Source organism: Podarcis filfolensis (genome assembly GCF_964270895.1).
Source record: "Podarcis filfolensis genome assembly, chromosome: 8".
Classification (NCBI taxonomy): domain Eukaryota; kingdom Metazoa; phylum Chordata; class Lepidosauria; order Squamata; family Lacertidae; genus Podarcis; species Podarcis filfolensis.
Window position 1 is genome coordinate 10,653,254 of NC_139611.1, and position 26,208 is coordinate 10,679,461.

At 47.8% G+C, this 26,208-nt stretch overlaps 3 protein-coding genes across 6 annotated transcripts in view; 2 read left to right on the plus strand and 1 right to left on the minus strand.

Moving 5' to 3' along the window:
• LOC310769742 (protein-arginine deiminase type-2-like) overlaps window positions 1-1,692 on the plus strand; it is an 80,541-nt gene extending 78,849 nt beyond the window's left edge. For both annotated transcript variants that reach the window (XM_083629429.1, XM_083629430.1), the window contains one exon: window positions 686-1,692. In XM_083629429.1, the coding sequence (XP_083485555.1) occupies window positions 686-919 (234 nt within the window). In that variant the 3' untranslated portion in view covers window positions 920-1,692. The remainder of the gene's footprint in view (window positions 1-685) is intronic.
• TRIM62 (tripartite motif containing 62) lies at window positions 1,178-16,037 on the minus strand. Of its 3 annotated transcripts, none has more exons than XM_083629503.1 (6): window positions 14,630-15,374; window positions 13,750-13,845; window positions 10,533-10,789; window positions 8,594-8,709; window positions 4,692-7,108; window positions 1,178-4,268 (listed from the first exon to the last, which is right to left on the minus strand). In XM_083629503.1, the coding sequence occupies exons 1-5, from the start codon at window positions 15,074-15,076 to the stop codon at window positions 6,558-6,560; spliced, it is 1,467 nt and encodes a 488-aa protein (XP_083485629.1). In that variant the 5' UTR covers window positions 15,077-15,374; the 3' UTR covers window positions 1,178-4,268; window positions 4,692-6,557. The 3 variants fall into 3 exon arrangements, with proteins under 3 accessions (XP_083485629.1, XP_083485628.1, XP_083485627.1); XM_083629502.1 differs by lacking the exon at window positions 1,178-4,268 and having other exon boundaries at window positions 5,946-7,108; window positions 14,630-15,185; window positions 15,246-16,037; XM_083629501.1 differs by lacking the exon at window positions 1,178-4,268 and having other exon boundaries at window positions 5,946-7,108; window positions 14,630-16,037.
• Window positions 16,036-24,744, plus strand: SVBP (small vasohibin binding protein). The gene is made up of 2 exons (XM_083629790.1): window positions 16,036-18,052; window positions 24,375-24,744. Exons 1-2 carry the CDS (start codon window positions 17,891-17,893, stop codon window positions 24,459-24,461), a joined length of 249 nt encoding a protein of 82 aa, XP_083485916.1. The 5' UTR covers window positions 16,036-17,890; the 3' UTR covers window positions 24,462-24,744.
• Window positions 24,745-26,208: the final 1,464 nt, after the last annotated feature.

Consider the following 26,208-nt stretch of genomic DNA (forward strand, 5'->3'; position numbering starts at 1 on the left):
AGTGAAAGACAAAGGAGGAAACTTAACTTCCAGGTGAGGAGTGTGATCTAATTGATTAACTAGCATATCCAAACCTGAGCCTGGATAGCTCAGTTGGTTAGAGCGTGGTGCTGAAAATGCCAAGGGGCCCCAAGGATCATCTAATCCACACTCTAACCAACTGAGCTATCCATATTTATTTACAATCAAGCGGTATATACATTTTATAAACTAAATAAATGAACCAAATAAGATGGGTGCTGGATAAAGCAGTTGGCTGGAGGAGACAGCCCAAATAAGGACCGCAGCCTGGTCTCTTTTTTTGCTCTCTCTGTCTCCTTTTGTTTTGTTTTGATATATAGTTTTATTAAATCTCCAAAGATATTTCAAAACACTGATCACCCTATAGTGTTTTTTTATACATGCATAACTTCTTCTTGACTCCCCACCCCTTTCCTGTTTATTTTTATTACTCCTTTTTATTCGCTGTTTTAAAACACACACGTTTTTATTATCTAAGCCCCAATATTGCTAATTCTTTCAATAATCTGCTGCTTCTATATCAAACCCTGCCTGCGATTTCATGTATGGGTGATAAGTTTGATAGATAACCCATCAATGGTTTCTTTCCACTCCCCCTTAAACAATTCATCGTTAGGTCCTCGTTAGCTCAGCGGTCAATTTCTCCCTCTCCTTTTGCATCCAGGTGAACATGATTGTGCTGTCCAGGGACCTGGGCATCCCCAAGCCATTTGGGCCTATCATCGAGGCTGAGTGCTGCCTGGAGCAGCATGTCTGCTCCCTCCTGGAGCCACTGGGCCTGACCTGCACCTTTATCGACGACGTTTCGTCCTACCACAAGCAGCTGGGGGAGGTCCATTGTGGCACCAACGTTCAGCGCAAGCCTTCTGCCTTCAAATGGTGGAACGTGACTCCATAGTAATAAGGGGAGATTTCCTGAAAACTGACCCAGGGGGTGGGTGGGGAGAGGATTCGGACAAGCAGTTTTGCACCCCACGTGCCCTTTTGACCCGAGTCCACCAATCCCGAGTTTTGAATCGGGTTGGTGCCATCCCAGGCGAACGATGGACTCAAGAGACCTCTGTTGGTTGCAGGAGCTGCACAAATCAATAGATGCTTCATTGGGTGAGTGAGAGAAAACTGTTTGCCTGAATCCTCCGGCAGAAGCAGCTTCCCCCCCCCCTGTTGTTTTCCGTTGCTTGGGGACTGATGGGGTTCCTTTGGGGTGTGTGTTAACTGGATTTGTGGGGGCTTTCTTTTTCACTGGCGACTTTGCGGGTGCTGTGTGCTTGTTTTTCTCTCCCTTGTTTTTTGCCTCCCAAAGTCCTTCAGCAGAATGCCAGCTTTCTTTCTCTGTGCATGCAAAAGAAGAAAAAGAAAACAGAAGACCCGAAGCCCATTCCATATTCTGTGTGTTTTGTGTGCGTATACGCTAAAGCTTTCTGGAAGTCGTGGCAGCTGGAGACGGGGGCTCGTATCTAGAGAAGTCCTCCTTGGCTTGTAGGCCCCTTAGATAGTCATGTGTATTAACTTCCATGGGTCTACTCTTGGGTAGGATCGGATACAAGCCTATATAACTGGTTTGGGGCATTATACCAAAAATAGTATCATAACAAATGGAAAGACGCTTCTGAGTTGGTAACAATAATATTAATAAAATGAGGGAAACGCTCTTGTTGGTCTTTTTAAAAATGGTTGTATTTGTGCATTCCTTTGGGTTGCCAGGATTCTTTGGGTTCCATATCCCTTACATTCTTACATTCAAGGTGTTCAAAGCAACCTTCCTCAGCCACCAGGTCAGTGGTGTCCTCCTGATGTTCTCTACACACTCAAAAGCACGGAGGTTATTCGTGGAGACTTAGTTGTAGGGTGCAGATTTCCACAAGAACCTAAGCAGCACCTGCTGGATCGAGGCAAGAGCATCCTGTTCTCACGGTGGCCCCAAAGGGAGACCCAAAGGGAGCACTCAAGTCCAACAGCTCTCTCCTAAGAACACAAGAAAGATCCATGGGGAAAGGCAACCCTCTGGACCTTGAAATCAGCAAGGCTGTTGCCAGAGAGGCCTGTGCTTTTGACCCTATGAATCTGAGGTTTTTATCTGCGCCAGCCACAGAAACTGGTGCAACTGCACAGCTCCCCAATCGATGTGGAAGAGTGAAAAGGTTTGCCAGCATTGGAAGAAACTGGTCTTCCTCCCAGGAACTTGAGGACTAGAAACTTAAACCTTTCTGTAGGAGGAGAAAGAACAGGTTCCCCGAAAGAATGAGGTAACAGGCCTCCTCCTCCGAGGAAAGGTATTCTTTGCATGTGCCACATTAATATCCAAATATGACATACACACAGAGAGAGAAGAGGCCAAAATCAAGAGCCCCCTGCCCCTGACAGGGGTATCAAATGAAATGAAATGAGGGAGATGGGATTAAGAGGGCCGCAGGGGTGATCTGAGAAGGCCCCCAGCTGCCGTTGAAAAAGTAAATTAAAAACCCCCACAAAACTTCCCAGGCATTTGGACAGCGCCACCGCTGACAGTAATGTCAGCCGGAGCTGAGCAATGGAATTAAAATTAGTCCCGTGTCTTTCCAGTGGGGTTAAGCATCTCACATGGTGCAGGACCCTCCTCTCAAATACCGGCTAGGAGAGAGAATTGCAATGACATGGCCGCCTCTGCTTGGGCACATGCCAACTCTGGGAAGCTGAGATGGCGGCCTGAGATGGAGCGCATAACTCCCTGGAGTCGCGATCGCCTCTCCCCCTTTGTTGTGGGCGAGGGTAGGGTTACCCACCAGCAGCTGGAGCTGCAGCAGCTGAGCCCAGCGAAAGGAGGGGTGGCCCTGCGTCAGGACCTCTGGCTGGCCGGCACATCGTTGCCCCCGTCCCACATAGATGCTAATCCCGGAATTATTGACATGTCACATGCCTCCCAAACGAAGGGATCTAATGATGCCATCTAATACATGAAAAATGTTGGCTGAGGAGGACCCCCGTTCCCGGCCCCAGCTAAAGCAAGGAGGGCCAGAGCTGGATCCCTGAGACAGTGGATCCACAAGGGTGATGAAGAAGGGGGCTGCAGATTCCAACTAGCCCTGGAATCCCCTCTTCCCCAGTTACTTAAAACAGTCCCCCCTTTCCCCCAGTCCTGCCTGACACCACAATCACACAGCACTCCTGTTGGTGTGGTGCACGGGAGTTTGCTAGCTTTGGAAATCAGTCTTTTACTCACAGTGGTGAGGACTAGAAACTTGCAACTCACCAGCCGGGTGCTCACATTACAGGCAGGTCCCTGGTTTTCTCGCCAGTGTTGCCAGGTATAGCTAGGAGCATTCCCTGCCTGAAACCTGGGACAGCTGATACCAGTCAGAGTAAGCCAAGGTTTCCCAAACTTGGGTCTCCAGCTGTTTTTGGACTACAGTTCCCATCATCCCTGACCACTGGTCCTGCTAGCTAGGGATGATAGGAGTTGTAGTCCATAAACAGCTGGAGAGCCAAGTTTAGGAAACCCTGGTCTAAGGGCCTGACTTGGCATAAGGCACCTTCCTCCGTTTCTATTTAAGTCACCCCTCAATCTGCAGCGATGACGACTAGAAGCGTGCTTTGTTTTTAAGGGAAAAGATGTTCAGTCCCTGACATCTCCAGGCAGTGCTGGGGATAGAACCTGCCTGGAAACCCTGAGAGCTGAAATCAGTTACTTTTGCTTCTGGCAATTACAGAACACAAACAGAAAACAAACCAAAAACCCCACCCTCTGCCTTCCCCACCAAGCTCCTGACATGACCCACTCAGCTCCTTTGCAAGATAAGGTAGCCTTGCTGAATTTTGCACAGCTCAACTACAGAGCTTTTCCCCCTTTTCCTGTTTTGCATCCATTGAAGATGATGATGTCTACATTCACTGCAACAACTTGAGCAGGGAGAGTCAGGCTACTGACCTCCAACCGTCCTTGGTGGGCTGATGGTCATGGATGAAGGGAGCTTGCCTCTGTGCATGAAAAGAAGGCAAAGTAGTGATGGTGGGAATTAGGGGCAGTAAAGGCAAGTGACGTCAAAGGTGAGTGATGGCGGGAGAAGGAATCAGGCAACACCTGGGGGGTTGCGGCTGCTACATCCCTGTGTGTAAAGGAGGCAGAGTTGTGATGGAGACCCAGGGGCAGTAAAGGCAAGCGATGGTCGGCCTGCAACAGAGGAACCTGTGGCCCTCCAGACGTTGGCAGATGCCAACTCCCAAGATCCCTGCCAGCCGGCACGCCCAGTGGTCAGGGACGATGAGGGTCGCTTCATAATAATAATAATAATAATAATTTATTATTTATACCCCGCCCATCTGGCTGGGCCTCCCCAGCCACTCTGGGCGGCTTCCATAGAAACCAAAAATACAGTAAAATATCACACGTTAAAAACTTCCCTGAACAGGGCTGCCTTAAGATGTCTTCTGAATGTCAGGTAGTTGTTTATTGCTTTGACATCTGCTGGAAGGGCGTTCCACAGGGCGGGCGCCACTACCGAGAAGGCCCTCTGCCTGGTTCCCTGTAGCTTTGCTTCTCGCAATGAGGGAACCGCCTGAAGGCCCTCGGCGCTGGACCTCAGCGTCCGGGCAGAATGATGGGGGTGGAGACGCTCCTTCAGGTATACTGGACCGAGGCCGTTTAGGGCTTTAAAGGTCAGCACCAACACTTTGAATTGTGCTCGGAAACGTACTGGGAGCTTCAGCTCAGTATCCCTCAGAAGGGGCCAAACTGGTGAGCCCTGACCTAGAGAAACACACCAAAGCCATCATTCCGCCGCCTTCTGGATGAAACATCACAGCTATTTGGACATGCCTAGCCAAGCAATCAACGTGGGGAGATACTTTACATTCCTTGCTGAAAGGAAAATAATGCAGCTCCCCCAGCTCACTGTGATTAAACTGTTCACTTGTGGCACAAATTCAGGCAATGCTACCCTCTTCTGGACGGTTTGGCTAACAGTTTGTCACCTCAAATTACAGGGGCGTCCTATGTGAAGCCAAAGCCCAGCCTTCCCTGTCTCCCCGCCTCTCGCCTTCCATTGGATGTCGTACTTGCGACACCCCACAAGCTCTACGTCTCGGTCGTGCCCCCCTGGATCCACCTTTAGCAAACTGAGAGGCAAGCATTTCCACCGCACACAGAAAACTTGCACCAGCCTCCTCCTGCTTGCAGCTGCTCAACATCGCCAGAATCATTCCTCCCACAGCCGTGTTTGCTTGTTAATTGTGGCGGTCACTCCACCACTGAGCAGCAGCGATCCAGCAAAAGGGCCTCATGGCCCCCAGATGTTGAGAGCTGGAGTCTAGCAATTTCTGGAGAACCACGAGCTCTCCATCCTTGAACTGGACCGTCACTTGCCTTCACTGCCCCCAGCTGCCAACATGCTAGTCGTCATCCCTGAATATAGGCCAGGCTGGCTGGTGCTGTTGGGAGTTGGAGTCTAGCTATTTCTTGAGAACTACAAGCTCTCCATCCCTGAACTGGACCGTCACTTGCCTTCAATGCCCTTAGCTGCCTCCAATGCAACTTTGGCTTCTTTAAACACAGGGACAAGGAATCTTCAACCGTGCAAATGTTAGCGTGGGACAACTCCCATAATCTCTGATCGTTGGGAGTCTCTGGAAGACCATCGTCCCTGAACTGGACCATCACTTGCCTGCCCTGAGCTCAACACTTTCCTTTAATGCAGGGGTGGGGAATCAGTGGTTAGACTCGCTCCAAGGCAGCTTCGAGGATTTCAGGGCGGCATTCATGTTCCTTCCCAAACACTCTCCAATAATCTCACAACAACCCTCCGAGGTAGGTCACGCTGAGAGATTATGATTGCCCCATGGCTGGGGAAGAGAACAGACCACAGATTTGAACCCAGGTCCCCCTAGTCCTAGCCTGACACTGCAAACAACACCACCACCAATCTGCACACCCCACAAAACATCCATCTAGGTTTGGGGTCCAAACGTTCCATTTATTTCACCGTTTCCTTCTTTCCTCCCCCTCCCCGGTGCTCCCCAGCCGCCATTTTCCTCCCAGCCTCCCAAAACAGGAAATCAGACCAACTAATAAAAGTCCATACAGACATAAACCCGTTCCCACTTAAACCAGCCAGCGGTGGGGGCCGCGAGGTTTCGTTCTGGTACATGCACCTGCCTGTGGGCCTGGAATCTGCACCACACGGAGTTTGCCGAGAAAGAAAAGTTCGGAGCTCTGTTCCCTCGCAAAAGCGCCTCATTCCTCAGCTGGCCCACGACCCACCTCCTTGCACCATCGCCGGCCGCCCACCAAGCTGCATCGAGGGGCAGCACCCAGAAACGCCACAAGCAAGAATCCCAACTCCCCTCCCCTGGTGGACCCCACACCAGTTTTCTGTCCCTAATTGAAAAGCCCCGCTCTTCTGGGTGCTCAAGCAAGGAACCCTGCGTGTTCACCCCTCTGTTCTGCCAGTCAAGAACAGAACCACAGAATGGTAGAGTTGGGAGGGACCCCCAGGAGTCAGGCATCACGGCTCACAACAGTCAGTGCCATGCCGCTGACGGTTCTCCCACCCCATCGGCAGCCCTTAAATGCGGACGGTGTTGATCCGCAGCGGCTGCACGTTCTTCCCGTTGGCGTGGCTCTGCCCCGGGCTGAAGTAGGAGCAGAGCTTGCCCGGGAAGCGCTCCCGGAAGGTGTACAGCCAGGACATGTCGTCCGCGTTGTAGAAGATCAGGAGGCCGCGGTCGTAGTCCAAGAAGACGCCCACCTTCTCCAGCTTGCTCTTGACGTTCAGCCGGGTCCAGGGCTCTGTGCAAGCACTGTACTGGTTGCCATCGTGCATGACGATGCAGTAGAAGCCACGGCTGGGCTGGATCTGGATGCTGCCCTTGCGCGTGACGGCCTCGTGCGCCAGGCCGATCATCCACTGCGTCTTCTCCGAGACCACCACCTCCCAGTAGTGCACCCCGCCGCCAAAGGCCTCCGAGCCCAGCACCGAGACCTCCACGTCAAAGCGCTTGGGGGAGTCCTGCAGCGGCTGTGGGTGCAGGTTGCCGTAGGCCACGATGGTGCAGTCATCGGAGAGGATGAGGCGCTGGTGGGCCGTGGAGGGGTCCAGCGTGAGGGTGGCAGGCACTGCGGGGAGAAATATGTTACTATTTATTCATTTTGTAATATTTCTACACCGTTTGGTTGTGGGAGGGGACAGACTCCCCTGGGCAGTGTTCAGAAAGTGGTGGTGGGGGATGAGTGTTCAGACCCCTGGGCTCTCACTTGTGGGGTGCCTCAGGGTTCTGTCCTCTCCCCCATGCTTTTCAACATCTACATGCAGCCACTGGGAGAGATCATCAGGGGGTTTGGGCTGGGTGTTCATCAGTATGCAGATGATACCCAGCTCTACCTCTCTTTCAAATCAGTACCAGTGAAGGCGGTGAAGGTCCTTTGTGTCTGGAGGGGGTTGGAGGGTGGATGGTAACTAACAGATTGAGGTTGAATCCTGACAAGTCAGAAGTACTGTTTTTGGGAGACAGGAGGCAGGCAGGTGTGGAGGAGTCCCTGGTCCTGAATGGGGTAACTGTGCCCCTGAAGGACCAGGTGCGCACCCTGGGGGTCATTTTGGACTCTCAACTGTCCATGGAGGTGCAGGTCAATTCTGTGTCCAGGGCGGCTGTTTACCAGCTCCATCTGGTACGCAGGCTGAGACCCTACCTGCCCGCAGACTGTCTCACCCGTGTGGTGCATGCTCTGGTTATCTCTCGCTTGGACTACTGCAATGCGCTCTACGTGGGGCTACCTTTGAAGGTGACCCGGAAACTACAACTAATCCAGAATGCGGCAGCTAGACTAGTGACTGGGAGCGGCCGCTGAGACCACATAACACCGGTCTTGAAAGACCTACATTGGCTCCCAGTACGTTTCCGAGCACAATTCAAAGTGTTGGTGCTGATCTTTAAAACCCTAAATGGCCTCGGCCCAGTATACTTGAAGGAGCTTCTCCACCCCCATCGTTCTACCCGGACACTGAGGTCCAGCGCCAAGGGCCTTCTGGCAGTTCCCTCACTGTGAGAAGCGAGGCTCCAGGGAATGAGACAGAGGGCCTTCTCGGTAGTGGCACCCACCAATATTTTAAACTTTCACCACTGTAACTAAGCCAAGTTTTACTGCCTCTGCAACTTTTTCTGAATGCTGTATGGAAAAGCACATGAATATGACCTTTGGAGAGTTTGTAAGTATACCATTTTTAATTTCCCAAACATGTGGTCTTTTTAGATGTGAGGGGAGTTCTGAAACTCACAAGGGCGTATTTCAATGGTCTAACAACCTCTACTTCCATGCTTTACTTTGCTGCGTGCTTTGTGATTTTAAATCTCTTCTGGGGTTCTCTCACCAAATGTGGATTGTGGCATTCTACTTTTATACCTTCTTTTTCCCCTTGCACCAACACTAAGAACCCTCCTTTCGCAACAACACCTTTGAAGTGGAGGTCTTTTATCCCAGTCTAAATCTACCTCAGTCTTGCAACTGTCATATAATGCTGATTTTGTTGCGGCCGTTCACTGTTAAAAATCGGGATATTTTTACAGGACGCAATTCAGAAATGAAGCAAACACATTCGCTCACCTGGGTGGATGTCCTGAAAGAGAGATTTCCAGATTGTGTACTGTAAGGGCCCCATATACTTGGAGGTGGGGAAGTCCTCGTATGTGAGGTTCGTTTCGTGGATCTTGCCCTTGAGCCTTGTGAGGAGGAAGAGAACCAGGGTGAGCAAGGAGCACGTGGGCTGCACACACTTTCAATGGGTCTACTTGATGTTTGCTAGACACGGTGGCTGTACTCTGCCTCCATGGCCCGAGACAGTGATGCTTTTGAATAACCATTGCTGGAAAACACACCTTTAGTTTTTCCTCTTTCCCTTCTCTCTCTCTCTTTTACAGTACTTGTCTTTTCTTTCTGACTTTTGTCCTTTTTCAGACTGTTTATCTTAATATAGCATAAAAAGTAGCTGTTTTGTCTTAGTATTTTATAAAAAAAGATGCTTTGCAATGGGTTTGTATTTTTGTATAGCTGTGAATAAGCATCAAGTTGAAAGAACAAAGGAACACAGGAGGGGAGAGTTGCTGTTTTACTGAGGTCCGGCTTGCAGGTCTCCCACTGGAGTATCTGGCTGGCCCCTGTGAGTCAGTAATATCCAAGGCAACACGATGACCAAATACAATGATACAATATCAATATACACTCTTTATATACAGTGGTACCTCAGGTTAAGTACTTAATTCGTTCCGGAGGTCCGTTCTTAACCTGAAACTGTTCTTAACCTGAAGCACCACTTTAGCTAATGGGGCCTTCTGCTGCTGCCATGCCGCCGGAGCCCGATTTCTGTTCTTATCCTGAAGCAAAGTTCTTAACCTGAAGCACTATTTCTGGGTTAGCGGAGTGTGTAACCTGAAGCGTATGTAACCCGAGGTACCACTGTAATATGAAATATATGAAATCACATAATCAGAAAACTTAAGAATCTCTGAAAGTCACAAAATATGCACTCTTGATGGATTCTCTTGAAAACATAGAACCAAATAAACATAAGTCTTATATGTCTCTGAAAGTCTTTGAAGACTATGCAAGTCTCTGAAAGAATATACCCACTGTTTCATGGAATTCTTCTTCAGCACAGCAGAAGGATACAGAAATGCTTCATAAACCCATCTATATGGTGAATGGAAAAGTGTAACAGCAATTGCTATGAAGCAATGGTCATAAAGTTATGAAGAAGAATTCCACGAAACAGTGGGTATATCCGAAATCACTGTTCACAACGTCTGTTTGCAAACTACTTCGGCAGCGTTGGACTCCATAAACAAAGCTTTACAGCCTGTTTTCACCAGATAAGAATCTGATACATTGCTTCTTCCAGAGACCTGCATAGTCTTCAAAGACTTTCAGAGACTTATAAGGCTTATGTTTATTTGGTTTCACGTTTCCAAGAGAATCCATTAAGAGTGCATATTTTGCAACTTTCAGAGATTCACAATTTTTCTGTTTAAATGATTTCATATATAGTGGTACCTCGGGTTAAGTACTTAATTCGTTCCGGAGGTCCGTACTTAACCTGAAACTGTTGTTAACCTGAAGCACCACTTTAGCTAATGGGACCTCCTTTTGCCGCTGCGCCGCCGGAGCACAATTTCTGTTCTCATCCTGAAGCAAAGTTCTTAACCTGAAGCACTATTTTTGGGTTAGCGGAGTCTGTAACCTGAAGCATATGTAACCTGAAGCGTATGTAATCTGAGGTACCACTGTATTTCATATTATATAAAGAGTGTATATTGATATCGTATCATTGTATTTGGTCATCGTGTTGCCTTGGATATTACTGACTTCGGTTTGCAACACAGGGGTTAAATTGTTTGCCCCCTGTGAGAACAGGAAGCTGGCCTGGTCTAGCAACCCCCTCCCTATGTTCCCATGAGTGATGCTTAGTTTGACGCAGCTGGGGAAGGCTGCTCTAACCCTGGGCTCCCAAACTCCCCCTGCTGTCAGCCGCCTGCGCAACTCAGCCTACCTCTCGGACAAGGACGCAATGCCAGCCAGGAAGGAGTGTTTGTCCGCCTCGGCCAGCCGCTCCTGGAGGATCTGGCTGCCCTCCTGGACTTTGCGGAGCTGCTGGCTGTAGCGCTGGATCTTCTGCTCAATGTCCGTCAGAGTCCGGGCCGTGTCCGCCTCCAGCTCCTCCAACATGGCCTTCTGGCGCTCGCGGAGCAGGCGGTGCAGCCGTTCAAAGGCCTCCCCGATCGTGGCCCGCAGGCTCTTGGCGGAGGACTGCGTGGAGAGAATGAGATGCAGGCAAGTCATGGGTGGAGCTTGGCTTCCCCCTGAGAAGACCCGCGATCGCCTCGATACCACCCTGCAGGATTGTTGTGCGAAGATGGAGATACTGCGGATCTTGCAACTTGTTTAAAGCCGTCTGGGTGGGGGACAGGGTGGGGAAAGAGACCTCCCATTTTGATGAGAGATGTCACTTTAAATTTGCAAAATAACCAATCACGGGACTGAGTGATGGAGAAATTTATGAAACAACAATGGGATATCAGCTCTGCCCAAGGCATGACAGATCACAGCAAGAACCGGGGAAATATATATATCCCATTTTACAAGGACAGGAAGAAACACCATGGATGGAATAAATGTCACACACAGGAAGAACAAGGATATACAGTGGTACCTCAGGTTAAGCACTTAATTCGTTCCGGAGGTCCGTACTTAACCTGAAACTGTTCTTAACCTGAAGCACCACTTTAGCTAATGGGGCCTCCTGCTGCCGCCGCGCCGCCGGAGCACAATTTTTGTTCTCATCCTGAAGCAAAGTTCTTAACCCGAGGTAATATTTCTTTTAATAAATATTTTTTATTAGATTTTCCATTAAAAAAAACATTTTTACAAAATTATACATCCATTTTTAACTTAAACCCTTTTTTCCAGAACTTCCCTCAGCTTGTCTGATAATTTTCTGTTTAATATTCCGAGGTAATATTTCTGGGTTAGCGGAGTCTGTAACCTGAAGCGTATGTAACCTGAAGCGCATGTAACCTAAGGTACCACTGTAGTTTTGAGATCCTCACTTGTATTTTCATAAATCATTTAATGTGTCAACACAAATAGAAATTAAAAATATTGCAGCTGTTGTATTATTATGACTGGAATGTAACTGAAATCAGTAAGATTTTGGAATGCAGAAATAAAGAAAATCATCAATTCTAGCACGTGGTGGGGCCCACTTTATCTAAATTATATAATTTGGTATTTAAATGATTTATATTAGTAATTGTATTATAAATTGGTATTGTTATAATGAGGCTTTTAATGAAGGGATGGAGAACCCTGGGTCCTCCAGATGTGGACGGCCTCCTTCAACTCCCTTCATCCCTGACCACTGCCCATGCTGGCTGTTGGGGGTTCAAATCCAGGAACATCAGGAGAGACACAGGTTCCCCATCCCTGCCTTAAAAGAAGGGCTGTAGGTCAGCGGTAGATGCCCAGCTCCATTTGCAGAAGTCCGCAGCTTCAATCCTCAGCAGCACCTACAGGTAATATACAGTGGTACCTTGGGTTAAGTACTTAATTCGTTCTGGAGGTCCGTTCTTAACCTGAAGCACCACTTTAGCTAATGGGGCCTCCCGCTGCTGCCGCGCGATTTTTGTTCTCATCCTGAAGCAAAGTTCTTAACCTGAGGTACTATTTCTGGGTTGGCGGAGTCTGTAACCTGAAGCACCTATAACCTGAAGCGTATGTAACCCGAGGTACCACTGTACAGGGACATCCTCTCCATCGCAAACCCCTGGACAGAAAGTCACGGTCAATCAGGGATGAGGATCAGGTGGTCCTCCAGATATTCCGGAACTACCACTCCCAGCATCCCTGAACACTGTCCACAGTGGCAGAGGCTCTTGGGAGCTGGAGTCCAGCAACAGAGCCACCTGCCAGGGATTCCTTGGTCGTGATTCCTGCATTTGACCCTTAGGGGTTCCTTCCAGCTCCACAATTCTATGATTCTGTAACATCAGGAGAGCTGCAGGTTCCCAACCTTTTGCTGCAGACACAGACAGATGACGTATCCGGACCACTGGCCCAACTACCTCAGTGCTGCCTACTCTGACTGGCAGAGGCTCTCCAGTTTTTCAGGCAGTGGTCTCTCAAAGATGTCTTTGGGGACTGAACCAAGTGCCTTGCACATGCGACGCAGATGCTCTGCCAATGAGCTACAGCCTTTCCTGCAAGGCAGTGTTGAGCCTGGTGGACTCCAATGGTCTCTCTCACTGTAAGAACTCCCCATTGTATGCTCCTGCATGCTTAGGACCCGAGCAATTGTCAGCGAAGGGGCCTTGGATGTCGAAACATGAGAAGCGTCACCACCACAAACCTTTTTATCCGAAAGCGCTGCAGTATTTGCACTCTGGGGGGAGCGATCGGATCTGAGCAATGTTCCCAGCTCCCTTCAGTCCCCACAAAACAAGAGGGCTATTCATTTGGTGAGAAGGCAGACACCTGAGGCTTCAAAATCTCTTCCGCAGCTGATATCAACAACTAGCAGGCTTTAAACTAGCATGGGAAGTTTTTTAAAGGGCTCCTTTTAGCAGAAGGCAGGAGCAAAACAGGTGAAAAATCTCTAGTATTGGTTTGCAGTCTTAGAACACAAGTCAAAATTTTCAGGAGTGTGGAGACAAACTGGCATTTATTTAAAGCCCGTTTACTTAAAATCAAGAGTGGGGAAATCTGTGGCCCTCCAGATACCACAGAGCTTAAGTCACACCATTTGTTCAGGGCCTTGAGGAGTAGAAGCCTGTATTTTTATTTTTAGAGGAAAGGACCACAGCATCTTCTTAGCATGCAGACCTTATCATGAAGGTCCCGGGTTTCGTTTCCTGGCTACATGTCCTGACAGGGCTGGGACTGTCTCCCCAGACAAAAACCCTGGTTGGTCAGTTTTGGAGATACTGACCTAGATGGCCCAAAGGCCTGATTCTGTATAAGGGAACTTCTTATTTAAGCCAGCTCTTTGTGCAGAACAATGAGGACTAGAATATTACTCTGTTTTTAGGGGAGGGCTATAGCTCAGCAAGAGACACCTTGGTCCCAGGTTCAAACCCCAAAGGCACCAGCTAGGATGAGGAATGTCACCTGCCTGAAACTCAGCGTAGGCAATGGTGGGTTTTGCTCAGGAGCCTTCTGCCATCACCCAGGTACAACTTTGGGGCCTGCCAAACCACCACCCCAGCCTTTACCTTTGTCTCGGCTAGCTGCCGTTTCAGGAGAGCCAGGGCTTCTGTGTGGCCGCGCTCGCTGTCCTGCAGAGTCTGCAGCTGCTCCTTAAGTTCCCTCTGAAAAATAGACGGGCAGCAAGGAGGTGATGCAGTGCCCGCAGTTTCGGCATCATCCAGGTGGGTCTCGCACCCCTACCCTGCTCCCGCTGCAGAGCTCAGGGGCCCTCCCAGAAGGAGGCAGTTATTCACACAGCGCAGAGTTAAACTACGGAACTCCCTACCACAGGAAGCGGTCGTGACAACCAACCTAGATGGCATTAAAAGAGGATTGGGCAAATTCATGGAGGAGGGGAGAGATGGCTTTTAGCCACAATGGCTCTGCTGTTTGGCCACTGAGAGAACAGGATGCTGTACTATATGGGCACAACCAAGGCTTTTTTTCTCAGTCCAAGATCTCAAGAACTCAGTTCCAGCACCTCTCAGGTGGGCGCCAGTCTAAGAGAAGAAGGGTTCATGGTGAGCTCCGGCCCCTCTTCTAGAAAAATAGCACTGGGCACAACAGAAGCGCCATGGGACCCTTCTCCTGCAGCTCATACAGGGACACAACAGGCCTTCTCCTCCACCTCCAAGGGCACAACAGGCACCCTTCTCCAGTTCCTTCTGGGGCAGAACTGGACCCCCTCCCCTCCTCCAGGGGAACAATGGGCACCTTCCTACAAGGCCACAACTGGACACGTCTCTTCCAGCTTCCCAGGGGCATAACAGGCGCCCTTCCCCGCCAGCTCCTACAGAGACACAGCAGGCACCCTCCTCTCTCCAGGGATGCAGCGGACAGCCTCCTCCCCATCCCGGCCTCCTCCTGCTGCCCCGGCGCAGCAGGCCCCTCCTCCCCTCTGCGCACCTGGAGCTCCTCGAAGGCGTCGTCGAGGCTGGTGACCTGGTGCTGCTCGTGCACGGCCGGCTCGTCGCAGAAGAAGCAGACGACGGCGCGGTCGGTGAGGCAGAAGAGCTTGACCTTGCCGTGCTCCTTGGCGCAGGCGAAGGCGGAGGCGCCGCGCTGCTGCGCGCTCAGCAGGATGGCGTCGAGAGGGAAGGCGGCGTAGCGCTCCACGATGTTGGCCAGCTTGAGGCTGGGCGCCAGCGCCGGCTCGGCGAAGGTGCGCCGGCACTCGGGGCAGTCGCGGGCCGGCGCCGCCTGCGCCTCCTGGCGGCTCCAGTGCTCCGTGATGCAGCGGCGGCAGAAGTAGTGCTCGCAGCCGAAACTCACCGGGTCCTGGTAGATGCTCAGGCAGATGGAGCACAGCAGCTCGTCCTTCAGGCTGCACGACGCGCCCGACGCGCCCGCCATGGCGCGCCACCACCTGGCCCCAGCCGCGGCCACCGCTTTGCCCCGGTTCGCCTCGGCCCGATCCGGCCCGGCCCAGCAGCCAGGCGCCTTCTCCGGGCTCCCTTTGTGTCTCCTCCGGCGCGCCCGGTGGAGAGATGGAGAGGGGGCCGCGGCGGAGAGGAGCGCAAACCTGGGCGCCTGGACGGCGCGCCCGGTGGAGAGATGGCGAGGGGGCCGCGGCGGAGAGGAGCGCAAAGGGACCGGGAGGAAGGAGAGATGCGTCCGCCGGCCGGCCTCGTCTTGCCTCCGCCTCCTGCTTCTCTACCTCCGGCTCCTCCCTGCGCCCCCGACGGGCTGCAAAAGGAGGAGCAGGACGAAGAAGAGGCGAGATGGATCGGAAGAGCAGAGCCGGCGCTCCGCCTTCCCGTGTTGGACAAAGCGAGCCGGGATCGCAGGCTGGGTGGAGGCTGCGCGGCCCGCTAGGCGGCGCCGGATTCCGGTCTCCGTCGTTTTCACACCATCCCCGAGGGATGTCACACAATCGCCTCCCCGCGTTTGTGACAACTCGGTTTTAGTGGGCCAAGCCTTTGGAACTCCCTGCCGAGGGACATCGGGCGGACGCCTTCGACGGACCCTTTTCGGAATGTCGCCAAATCCTACCCAGATGGTAAGAAAGTTGGTGCAAGTTAAAAAAGAAAAAGGAAGGACATACTGTACAGAAAAAGGAACGATGCAAACAAAACTGAATTGACATTAAAACTAAACACACACCCAAAATGCGAATCTGGGTTGTTTAGTGCAAAATCCCTGGAAAGAATTAGTATTGGCAGTGCTGTTTTCTGTAGGTACACAGGGGTACGCACACCACTAAACATGTGAATCTTTGTACTTTTGTCCATTTACTGTATTTATTTTTCCTGATTTGAACTATAAAATGGTGATTTTCTTGAGTCAAAATGAGAATACCCCTAAACTTTTTTTTTTTTTAAAAAAAACATTGGGTATTGGTATTGGGAAACGCAGCCAAATGAGTGGGGTATAAATAATAAATTTGTTGTTATTATTGGTTGATGCCAGTTTTCATTTGTTTCAAGTCTGTTGCTATTTTTAACTTTCTGATAGTTTTAAATTGCTGTTGTTAGTTTTTCTTGTTGGTAATTTTATCTCGTTTGTAAACTGGGGTTTGTTTTGTTTTGCGGCCAAGCAAATTTTATGAAATAAATAAGATGCTGGGCGTTCTGGAGATGTCTCCTTTGATCCCCTCCAGCCCCGAGCAGGACTCTGTTTCACGCTATGGGTTTTCCAGTGTTGTCAAGCCCTCATGGTGGTTCTCCATAAAACTTCTTGGCACAGGGAGCAAATCAACAAGGGTCGCAGGGGGTTGGACTAGACTGCCCTTGGAGGTCTCATCGAAATCTACCATTCCATGAATGGATGAGGATGAATGGCAAAGAGGTACTGTACAAATGAAAACCAGAAACAGCCGTCTAGAGGGGCTGGAATGTGTTGCATAGGGAGTTGAATAGGCAGAGGTGGTAAGAGACCTCCAGCCTCAGAAGGCCCTTGAGATTGGAACGACACTGATATTGCAACTTGCACATTGCCCAAACTATTACAGTATTTTTATTTTTATTAAGCTAAGCTCAGAAAGTATAGTTAAAGCTATGGTTTTTCCAGTTGTGATGTATGGAAGTGAGAGCAGGGCCATAAAGAAAGCTGATCGCCAAAGAATTGATGCTTTTGAATTCTGGTGCTGGAGGAGACTCTTGAGAGTCCCATGGACTGCAAGAAGATCAAACCTCTCCATTCTGAAGGAAATCAGCCCTGAGTGCTCACTGGAAGGACAGATCCTGAAGCTGAGACTCCAATACTTTGGCCACCTCATGAGAAGAGAAGACTCCCTGGAAAAGACCCTGATGTTGGGAAAGATGGAGGGCACAAGGAGAAGGGGATGACAGAGGACGGGATGGTTGGACAGTGTTCTCGAAGCTACCAGCATGAGTTTGACCAAACTGTGGGAGGCAGTGGAAGACAGGAGTGCCTGGCGTGCTCTGGTCCAGGGCGTCACAAAGAGTCGGACACAACTAAACAACAACCAAAGCTCAAAAAGACTCACAATGAGAAACTCAGCAGCCTTTACCAGTTGTATTACCTATTAATGCAAAAGGAACACAAGTAGATCACAGATCATAGATTTGTATGGTTGGAAGGGACCAGGAGAATTATCTAGTCCGACCCTCTGCAATGCACGACCCAGAGATTAAACCCCCTTTTCAGGCAGTGCATTGTTAAACTAGCGGCTACTCCAATCTCTGCAGAGGAGTGCATGAATACAGTTCTCAAAAGAGAGACAGTTCTTGCCAAAGGTCTAGTCGCAGGGAGTTCCACAGGGCAGGACCTATCACATTAAAGGCTTGGCCACTAGTGAAGGCCAACCGAATCTCGGCAACGGCATCCCTTTTTCTTTTGGGAGAAGAGGGCACAACTAGGCTAAAATCAAGGATTTCTCCATGGAGATATCTCACCTCTAAACGTGAGATATTTAAGAACGCTTTTATCCAAAGCGAGCCCGGAAACGCCCGTTCCAAACTCATGGAATGTGTAACTCTTCCTATTCCTATCTCTGATATCACCGCAGCACCCGTTCTCGCGCATGCGTATAGTCCTCATGTATGAGCGCCGCATCATAGAGACGAGGAGTGGGTGGGTAGAGCGGCTACCTCCCCAATCCCGTGCGAAGGTGCGCTTCTTCTCCCGCCCCCGCTACGCTCCTCCCCCGGCGCATGCGCCGTCCCTACCTCGGCCGCCATCTTCCTTCGCGGGAGGAGGAAGAAAATGGAGCCCGGCGGGGCCCGCCGCGAAAAGCTGCCGCCGCCTCCCATCCCGCTGCCGCAGCAGGGGACGCCTCCCAAGGGCAAGGACGGTCCCAGCAGCCGCCTGGAGAAGGCCAAGCAGCGCGCGGCCCAGCAGGAGCTCAAGCAACGGCAACGGGCCGAGGTGGGCGGGGCCATGCTAATTGGGGCCGGCCGGTCTTCTCGCACTTGCGCTGCTCTCGCGAGACATGACTGACGGGAGGGGAGGGGGCGCCTTCTTGAAGGCAAGATAGGGGTGTGGCTATGCTAATAAGGTGCGTACGGTGTTCTCGGGTCAGCGCTGCTCTCGCGAGACGTGGCAGGGAGCAGACTGGCGGAAATTCCGCCGGGTCGGCTTCATTGAAGGGCGGTAGCTGAACCGGGGAACTCGCTTCTTCTATTTTTGTTTCTTTTTTTTTAATGATATTTATTAAAGTTTCAAAAAGAATTACAAAAGTAAAAAAGAAATAGAAAAAAGAAATAAGAAATACAAAATACAGAAAAAATAAAAACAATTAAAAATAAATCCATCTTTCCATGTCTTACCTTTCATTTACTTGTTTCCCTGACCTCCTCACACCTCCCTTTTTTGTATTCCAGTTCAAATGGTTAATTCAGCAAATCCTTTCCCTCTTTGTTTTTATCTTAATTCTTTATCTTAATATATTATGGCTTTATATTTTCATCTATTAACAATCCATTTTTACATACTCCTTTTTAACATTGTTGCTAAAACCATTTCATTCCAACATCATTTTAACATTCATTAATTTTACAATGTTTCTGTAGATAATCTTTAAATTTCTTCCAATCTTCTTCCACCGACTCTTCTCCCTGGTCTCGGATTCTGCCAGTCATTTCCACCAATTCCATATAGTCCATCAGCTTCATCTGCCACTCTTCCAGGGTGGGTAACTCTTGTGTCTTCCAATACTTTGCAATGAGTATTCTTGCTGCTGTTGTAGCATACATAAAAAAAGTTCTATCCTTCTTTAACACCAATTGGCCAACCATGCCCAGGAGAAAGGCCTCTGGTTTCTTCAAGAAGGTATATTTAAATACCTTTTTCATTTCATTGTAAATCATCTCCCAGAAAGCCTTAATCCTTGGGCACGTCCACCAAAGGTGAAATAATGTACCTTCATTATCTTTGCATTTCCAACATTTATTATCGGGCAAATGATAGATTTTTGCAAGCTTGACTGGTGTCATGTACCACCTGTATATCATTTTCATAATATTCTCTCTTAAGGCATTACATGCCGTAAATTTCATAACTGTGGTCCACAACTGTTCCCAGTCAGCAAACAATGTTATGTCCAACATCTTGTGCCCATTTAATCATAGCAGATTTTACCGTTTCATCCTGAGTATTCCATTTCAACAGCAAGTTATACATTCTTGATAGTATCTTAGTTTTGGGATCTAACAGTTCTGTTTCCAATTTTGATTTTTCCACCTGGAAGCCATTTTTTTTGTCCAGATTGTAAGCCTCCCTTATTTGATAATAATGAAGCCAGTCTCGCACTTTATCTTTTAGTTTCTCAAAACTCTGCAATTTCAATTTGTCTCCTTGTTCCAAAATCTCCCAATATTTCGGCCATTTGGCCTCCATATTGAGCTTTTTCTGACCCTTCGCTTCCATCGGTGATAACCACCTTGGGGTTTTGTTTTCAAGTAAATCTTTATATCTTATCCAGACATTAAACAATGCTTTCCTGACAATATGATTTTTAAATGCTTTAAGTGCTTTAACCTTGTCATACCACAGATATGCATGCCACCCAAAAACGTTATTAAAACCTTCTAAATCCAAAATGTCTGTGTTCTCAAGAAGCAGCCATTCTTTCAGCCAGCAAAATGCTGCTGATTCATAATAAAGTTTAAGGTCTGGCAGGGCAAATCCACCTCTTTCCTTTACATCGGTTAGTATTTTAAATTTTATTCTGGGCTTCTTGCCTCTATTATTGTTTCAGGCAGGTAGCCGTGTTGATCTGACGCAGTCAAAATAAATAAATTTTTAAAAAATTGTTCAGTTGGTTAGAGACCAACTATTGTTGTTGTTAATGATTATTATTATCGGTTTGTATGGGGCTTTAGGGGAGGGGCAGGGTGGATTTGAATTAAATCAAATCGATTTAAATCACTAGTCAGTAAGACTTGATATGTTGTTGTTTAGTTGTGTCCGACTCTTCGTGACCCCATGGACCAGAGCACGCCAGGCACTTCTGTCCTCCACTGCCTCCTGCAGTTTGATCAAACTCATGCTGGTAGCTTCAAGAACACCATCCAACCATCTCATCCTCTGTCGTCCCCTTCTCCTTGTGCCCTCCATCTTTCCCAACATCAGGGTCTTTTTCAGGGAGTCTTCTCTTCTCATGAGGTGGCCAAAGTATTGGAGCCTCAGCTTCAGGATCTGTCCTGCCAGTGAGCACTCAGGGCTGATTTCCTTCAGAATGGAGAGGTTTGATCTTCTTGCAGTCCATGGGACTCTCAAGAGTCTCCTCCAGCACCATAATTCAAAAGCATCAATTCTTCGGCGCTCAGCCTTCTTTATGGTCTAGCTCTCACTTCCATACATCACTACTGGGAAAACCATAGCTTTTACTATACAGACCTTTGTTGGCAAGGTGATGTCTCTACTTTTTAAGATGCTGTCTAGGTTTGTCATTGCTTTTCTCCCAAGAAGCAGGCGTCTTTTAATTTCGTGACTGCTGTCACCATCTGCAGTGATCATGGAGCCCAAGAAAGTAAAATCTCTTACTGCCTCCATTTCTTCCCCTTCTATTTGCCAGGAGGTGATGGGACCAGTGGCCATGATCTTTCTGCCATCAAGGTTGTGTCATCTGCATATCTGAGGTTGTTGATATTTCTTCCAGCAATCTTAATTCCGGCTTGGGATTCATCCAGCCCAGCCTTTCGCATAATGAATTCTGCATATAAGTTAAATAAGCAGGGAGACAATATACAGCCTTGTCGTACTCCTTTCCCAATTTTGAACCAATCAGTTGTTCCATATCCAGTTCTAACTGTAGCTTCTTGTCCCACATAGAGATTTCTCAGGAGACAGATGAGGTGATCAGGCACTCCCATTTCTTTAAGAACTTGCCATAGTTTGCTGTGGTCGACGCAGTCAAAGGCTTTTGCATAGTCAATGAAGCAGAAGTACAGTGGTGCCTCACAAGACGAAATTAATTCATTCTGCAAATTTTTTCGTCTAGCGAATTTTTCGTCTTGCGAAGCACGAAATCCCATAGGAATGCATTGAAAATCAATTAACGCGTTCCTATGGTCAAAAAAAGTCCAAACAAAGCCAAATTTGGTACAAAAAGAGTTTATTAAGTGCTCTTTAAAGTCACACATACTGTAAAGAGCATTTCAAAATTCAAACCCAGAAATTTTTTAAAAAAACAGTAGAGTGGCCCAGTGGTCACAGAAAATCATAAAAATGCAGAAAAAAACCACACAAGCTTCCAGATTCTTGCAAACCCCTCCCCAACTGTTCCCCCAGCCACCTAGCACACAGAAATTCAAATCCAGATTTTTTAAAAAAAACAGCAGAGTGCCCCAATGGTCACAGAAAATCATAAAAATGCAGAAAAAAAAACACACAAGCTTCCAGATTCTTGCAAACCCCTCCCCAACACCAAGTCCTTGAATTCCAAACACCCCAACCCAAAATCCAAACCCCCCCAAAAAAGTTTTAAAAGCTTAAGTTACCAAATGGCTGCAAAAGAAGTTTTGGAAAAGCTTCAAAAATCACCAAAGTCTTTAAAAACTTCAAAAAAGGCTACTATGTACACTGCGTTCTATGAGTTGCTCCTCGAAGTCAAGTCGCAACTGTATTAACGGTGTTAAGAAAAAGGAAACAAACTTGCAAGACGTTTTCGTCTTGCGAAGCAAGCCCATAGGGAAATTCGTCTTGCGAAGCAGCTCATAAAACGGAAAACCCTTTCGTCTAGCGAGTTTTCCGTCTTGTGAGGCATTCGTCTTGCGGGGCACCACTGTAGATGTCTTTCTGGAACTCTCTAGCTTTCTCCATAATCCAGCGCATGTTTGCAATTTGGTCTCTGGTTCCTCTGCCTCTTCTAAATCCAGCTTGCACTTCTGGGAGTTCTCGGTCCACATACTGCTTGAGCCTTCCTTGTAGAATTTTAAGCATAACCTTGCTAGCGTGTGAAATGAGTGCAATTGTGCGGTAGTTGGAGCATTCTTTGGCACTGGCCTTCTTTGGGATTGGGATGTAGACTGATCTTCTCCAATCCTCTGGCCACTGCTGAGTTTTCCAAACTTGCTGGCATATTGAGTGTAGCACCTTAACAGCATCATCTTTTAAAATTTTAAATAGTTCAGCTGGAATACCATCACTTCCACTGGCCTTGTTATTTGCAGTGCTTTCTAAGGCCCATTTGACTTCACTCTCCAGGATGTCTGGCTCAAGGTCAGCAACCACACTACCTGGGGTGTACGAGACATCCATATCTTTCTGGTATAATTCCTCTGTGTATTCTTGCCACCTCTTCTTGATGTCTTCTGCTTCTGTTAGGTCCTTACCACTTTTGTCCTTTATTATGGTAATCTTTGTACGAAATGTTCCTTTCATATTTCCGATTTTCTTGATCAGATCTCTGGTTCTTCCCATTCTGTTGTTTTCCTCTATTTCTTTGCATTGCTCATTTAAGAAGGCCTTCTTGTCTCTCCTTGCTATTCTTTGGAAATCTGCATTCAATTTCCTGTATCTTTCACTATCTCCCTCGCATTTTGCTTGCCTTCTCTCCCCCGCTATTTGTAAGGCCTCGTTGGACAGCCACTTTGCTTTCTTGCATTTCTTTTTCATTAGGATGGTTTTAGTTGCTGCCTCCTGTATAATGTTGCGAGCCTCCACCCATAGTTCTTCAGGCACTCTGTCCAGCAAATCTAAATCCTTAAACCTGTTCCTCACTTCCACTGTGTATTCATAAGGGATTTGGTTTAGATTGTATCTTACCGGCCCAGTGGTTTTTCCTACTTTCTTCAGTTTAAGCTTGAATTTTGCTATAAGAAGCTGATGATCTGAGCCACAGTCAGCTCCAGGTCTTGTTTTTGCTGACTGTATAGAGCTTCTCCATCTTTGGCTGCAGAGAATATAATCAATCTGATTTCGATGTTGCCCATCTGGTGATGTCCATGTGTAGAGTCGTCTCTTGTGTTGTTGGAAAAGCGTGTTTGTGATGACCAGCTTGTTCTCTTGACAGAACTCTATTAGCCTTTGCCCTGCTTCGTTTTGATCTCCAAGGCCAAACTTGCCAGTTGTTCCTTTTATCTCTTGACTCCCTACTTTAGCATTCCAATCCCCTATAATGAGAAGAACATCCTTCTTTGGTGTCACTTCTATAAGGTCTTGTAAGTCTTCATAGAACTGGTCAATTTCAGATTCTTCAGCACCAGTAGTTGGTGCATAAACTTGGATTACTGTGATGTTAAAAGGTCTGCCTTGGATTCGTATCGAGATTATTCTATCATTTTTGAGATTGCATCCCAGTACAGCTTTCGCCACTCTTTTGTTGACTATGAGGGCCACTCCATTTCTTTTACGGGTTTCTTGCAGACTTGATATATATATATATTTACAGAAAGACTCATTCTTGCTGGTATAATCTTAATAAGTATTTACAACCAGATGAAGATTTCATTTTTAGAATAAAAAAAAATTTTCAGAGCAGTTTTTGCTGTTATATCAAAAATTACTGATTTGGTTACACTATTAGAAATACATAGATAATGAATGAAATTATTGTGAGGTTTAAAAAGTTAACTTTATATTTGGACAACTTTTCTGTTGTATTTTATTGGAAGGAGAAAAATAGCCGTTTCCTTAAAAACAATTTAAACAATGTATTTAACTGAAGCAATAACATTATAGCATATGTATCCATGTGTGTTAACTGATGTGGTTAAACTTTTTTAAAAAAAAAACAAACTTAAAACAAATCCTTATTTCCTGATGAATAGCCTTTGGACTATAATGTAACCTAAACAGAGAACAATTTTAGAAAGATTTTTTCCTCCAAAAGCATTTTATTTTAAAAATCCAATTTAAATCAAAGAAATCTGATTTATTTTTTTGAAATCATTGATTTTTATCCACCCTGTGGACATGTCGTGCTCCTTCTGAGGTACTTTGAGCATCTTTGGTCCCCACCCGGCACTCAGCTCTCACCTGTGGCTTCTAGAAGCTGTCAACATGCAATGGCAGCCTCACCCTGGAAAACAGCTTTGGCCGGCTGCGCCTTCCCCCCCCCCACCCCCAAAGAAGGTTTGCGGACCCCTGAATTAAGCAGGACCCTCTTGTGGCAGGGAGTTCAATAAGTAGCGAGGGCATCTGCAGTAGGAAGCCTGGCTGTGTTTTAAAATCGTTTGTATCTATTAATCTACTGTCTAAAGTCTTAAGTATTAAAACTGTAGAGCTGTCCTTGTTGGGCCTGCAGATCTACGCCCTCAACAGGGTGATGACTGAGCTGGAGCAGCAGCAGTTTGACGCCTTCTGCAAGCAGATGCAGACTTCCAGCGACTGAGGACGGGAGCCACACTCCAGACGGGCAGCTCAGAAGACCAGCACTTTCCCACCCATGGCCGCAGTCGGTGGCCAGGCAGAACTGCACACCCAGGAGCAGGGAGGAACAGCCAGCCTCTGCTTCCGATGCCACATAGCTGACACTGCCTTACTGGAGCGTTCCCCTGCCAAACCTTCCTTGAGTGGAGTTCTCCCTTGAAAACCTGTTGTTGTTTTTTTAAAAAAATCCTATTTATTACTTTGGTTTGAGAAATAAAGTTGTGTTTTTTCAAAAAACAAATAAACTCTTCGTTCTCTCTGTGATAGCATATTGCAGCCTTCACCAAGCTGATGTCTTCTGGCTGCTTTTGAGCATCTTTGGTCCCCACCCGGCACTCAGCTCTCACCTGTGGCTTCTAGAAGCTGTCAGCATGCAATGGCAGCCTCACCCTGGAAAACAGCTTTGGCCGGCTGCTCCTTCCCCCCCACCCCCAAAGAAGGTTTGCGGACTGCAAATCTCGGCACAATTCATAAGATGTTGGGGCTGATGGGAGGTGGAGTTCACAGCAGCTGTAGGTTACATAGCAAACATAGTGTGTTAAGGCTTTCAGAAGAGTCATCTGGTCTCAATAGAAGCACCAGCCTTCCATTGCCAATAACCACAGCCTTACAGTATGACATAAGGAGAGTCCTGCTGGATCAGGCCAGTTGCTCTTCTGGCCCAGCACCCCATTCTTGCAGTGACCACCAAGATGCTTGCAGGAAGTCTGCAAGCAGGACTCTTCATTAGGAAGAATCCAGAGCAGGTGGGACGTCCAATAGGCAAAGTGGGGCATTATGTCATTCTTATCCCTGCTCGCTCCAGGATTACCGTATTTTTCGCTCCATAAGACACACTTTTTTCTTCCTAAAAAGGGGAAATGTCTGTGCGTCTTATGGAGCGAATGCGTGGTCCCTGGAACCTAATCACCCAGGGGCGAAAAGCAGATTGTGCTCTTTTCTTTTCTTTTCTTTTGAAAGAGGGAAGTGAGTGTTGAAACAAAGCCGCTGATCAGCAAGCAGTCGGGAGCGAGATAAGGGACGCTAGCAATAAAGGAGGCTGCCTGAGAAGGGGGAGGTAAAAGCCCATGGATCCTCAGGATTTTTACATTGGGTCACCCCAAATTCACTGTCAAATTGCATATCATGTCTGTGGCCACAGCATGAACCACAAAAACCATACATCCACTGTTTCGTTCAGAATACTTTTTTTCTTGTTTTCCTCCTCTAAAAACTAGGTGCGTCTTATGGAGCAAAAAATACGGTGCGTAGCAGAAATCTTCCAGCCATCCTGCTCCTTTAGTTCTTCCTACACCCCATCCAGGCCTGCTGACCAATCCCTTCATTCTTTTTTGAACATCCTTTGTACCACTCAAATTATCCATGATCTGAATGCTGCCGTTACGAATTGTTGCACGCATTCTGGCTTTCCCTTTTTATCTGTCTATTCAGACCAGCTCCAGAGACAGATTGTTAAATCCATACGAGATCTCTTGGTACTGAGGGCCTTCTCGGTAGTGGTACCCACCTTGTAGAACACTCTCCCATCAGATGTCAAGGAAATAACTATCTGGCTTTTAGAAGACATCTGAAAGCAGCCCTGTTTAGGAAAGTTTTAAATGTTTGATCTTTTATCACCTTTTTAATATTCTGTTGGGAGCCACCCAGAATAATTATCATCATCATCATCATTGGTTCCAGAAATGAGCTGGTTTCATTTTTTCCACTTG

What these genes read in the sequence shown, in the direction of transcription:
- SVBP (XM_083629790.1), top strand. Translation starts at nt 17,891, where the DNA reads ATGGAGCCCGGCGGGGCCCGCCGCGAAAAGCTGCCGCCGCCTCCCATC. An exon ending in AGCAACGGCAACGGGCCGAG is followed by an intron (nt 18,053 to 24,374) that starts GTGGGCGGGGCC and finishes TTGGGCCTGCAG; the next exon opens with ATCTACGCCCTCAACAGGGT.
- TRIM62 (XM_083629503.1), bottom strand. Translation starts at nt 15,076, where the DNA reads ATGGCGGGCGCGTCGGGCGCGTCGTGCAGCCTGAAGGACGAGCTGCTG. An exon ending in ACGCCTTCGAGGAGCTCCAG is followed by an intron (nt 13,846 to 14,629) that starts GTGCGCAGAGGG and finishes TCTATTTTTCAG; the next exon opens with AGGGAACTTAAGGAGCAGCT. An exon ending in GGCAGCTAGCCGAGACAAAG is followed by an intron (nt 10,790 to 13,749) that starts GTAAAGGCTGGG and finishes CTCTCCACGCAG; the next exon opens with TCCTCCGCCAAGAGCCTGCG.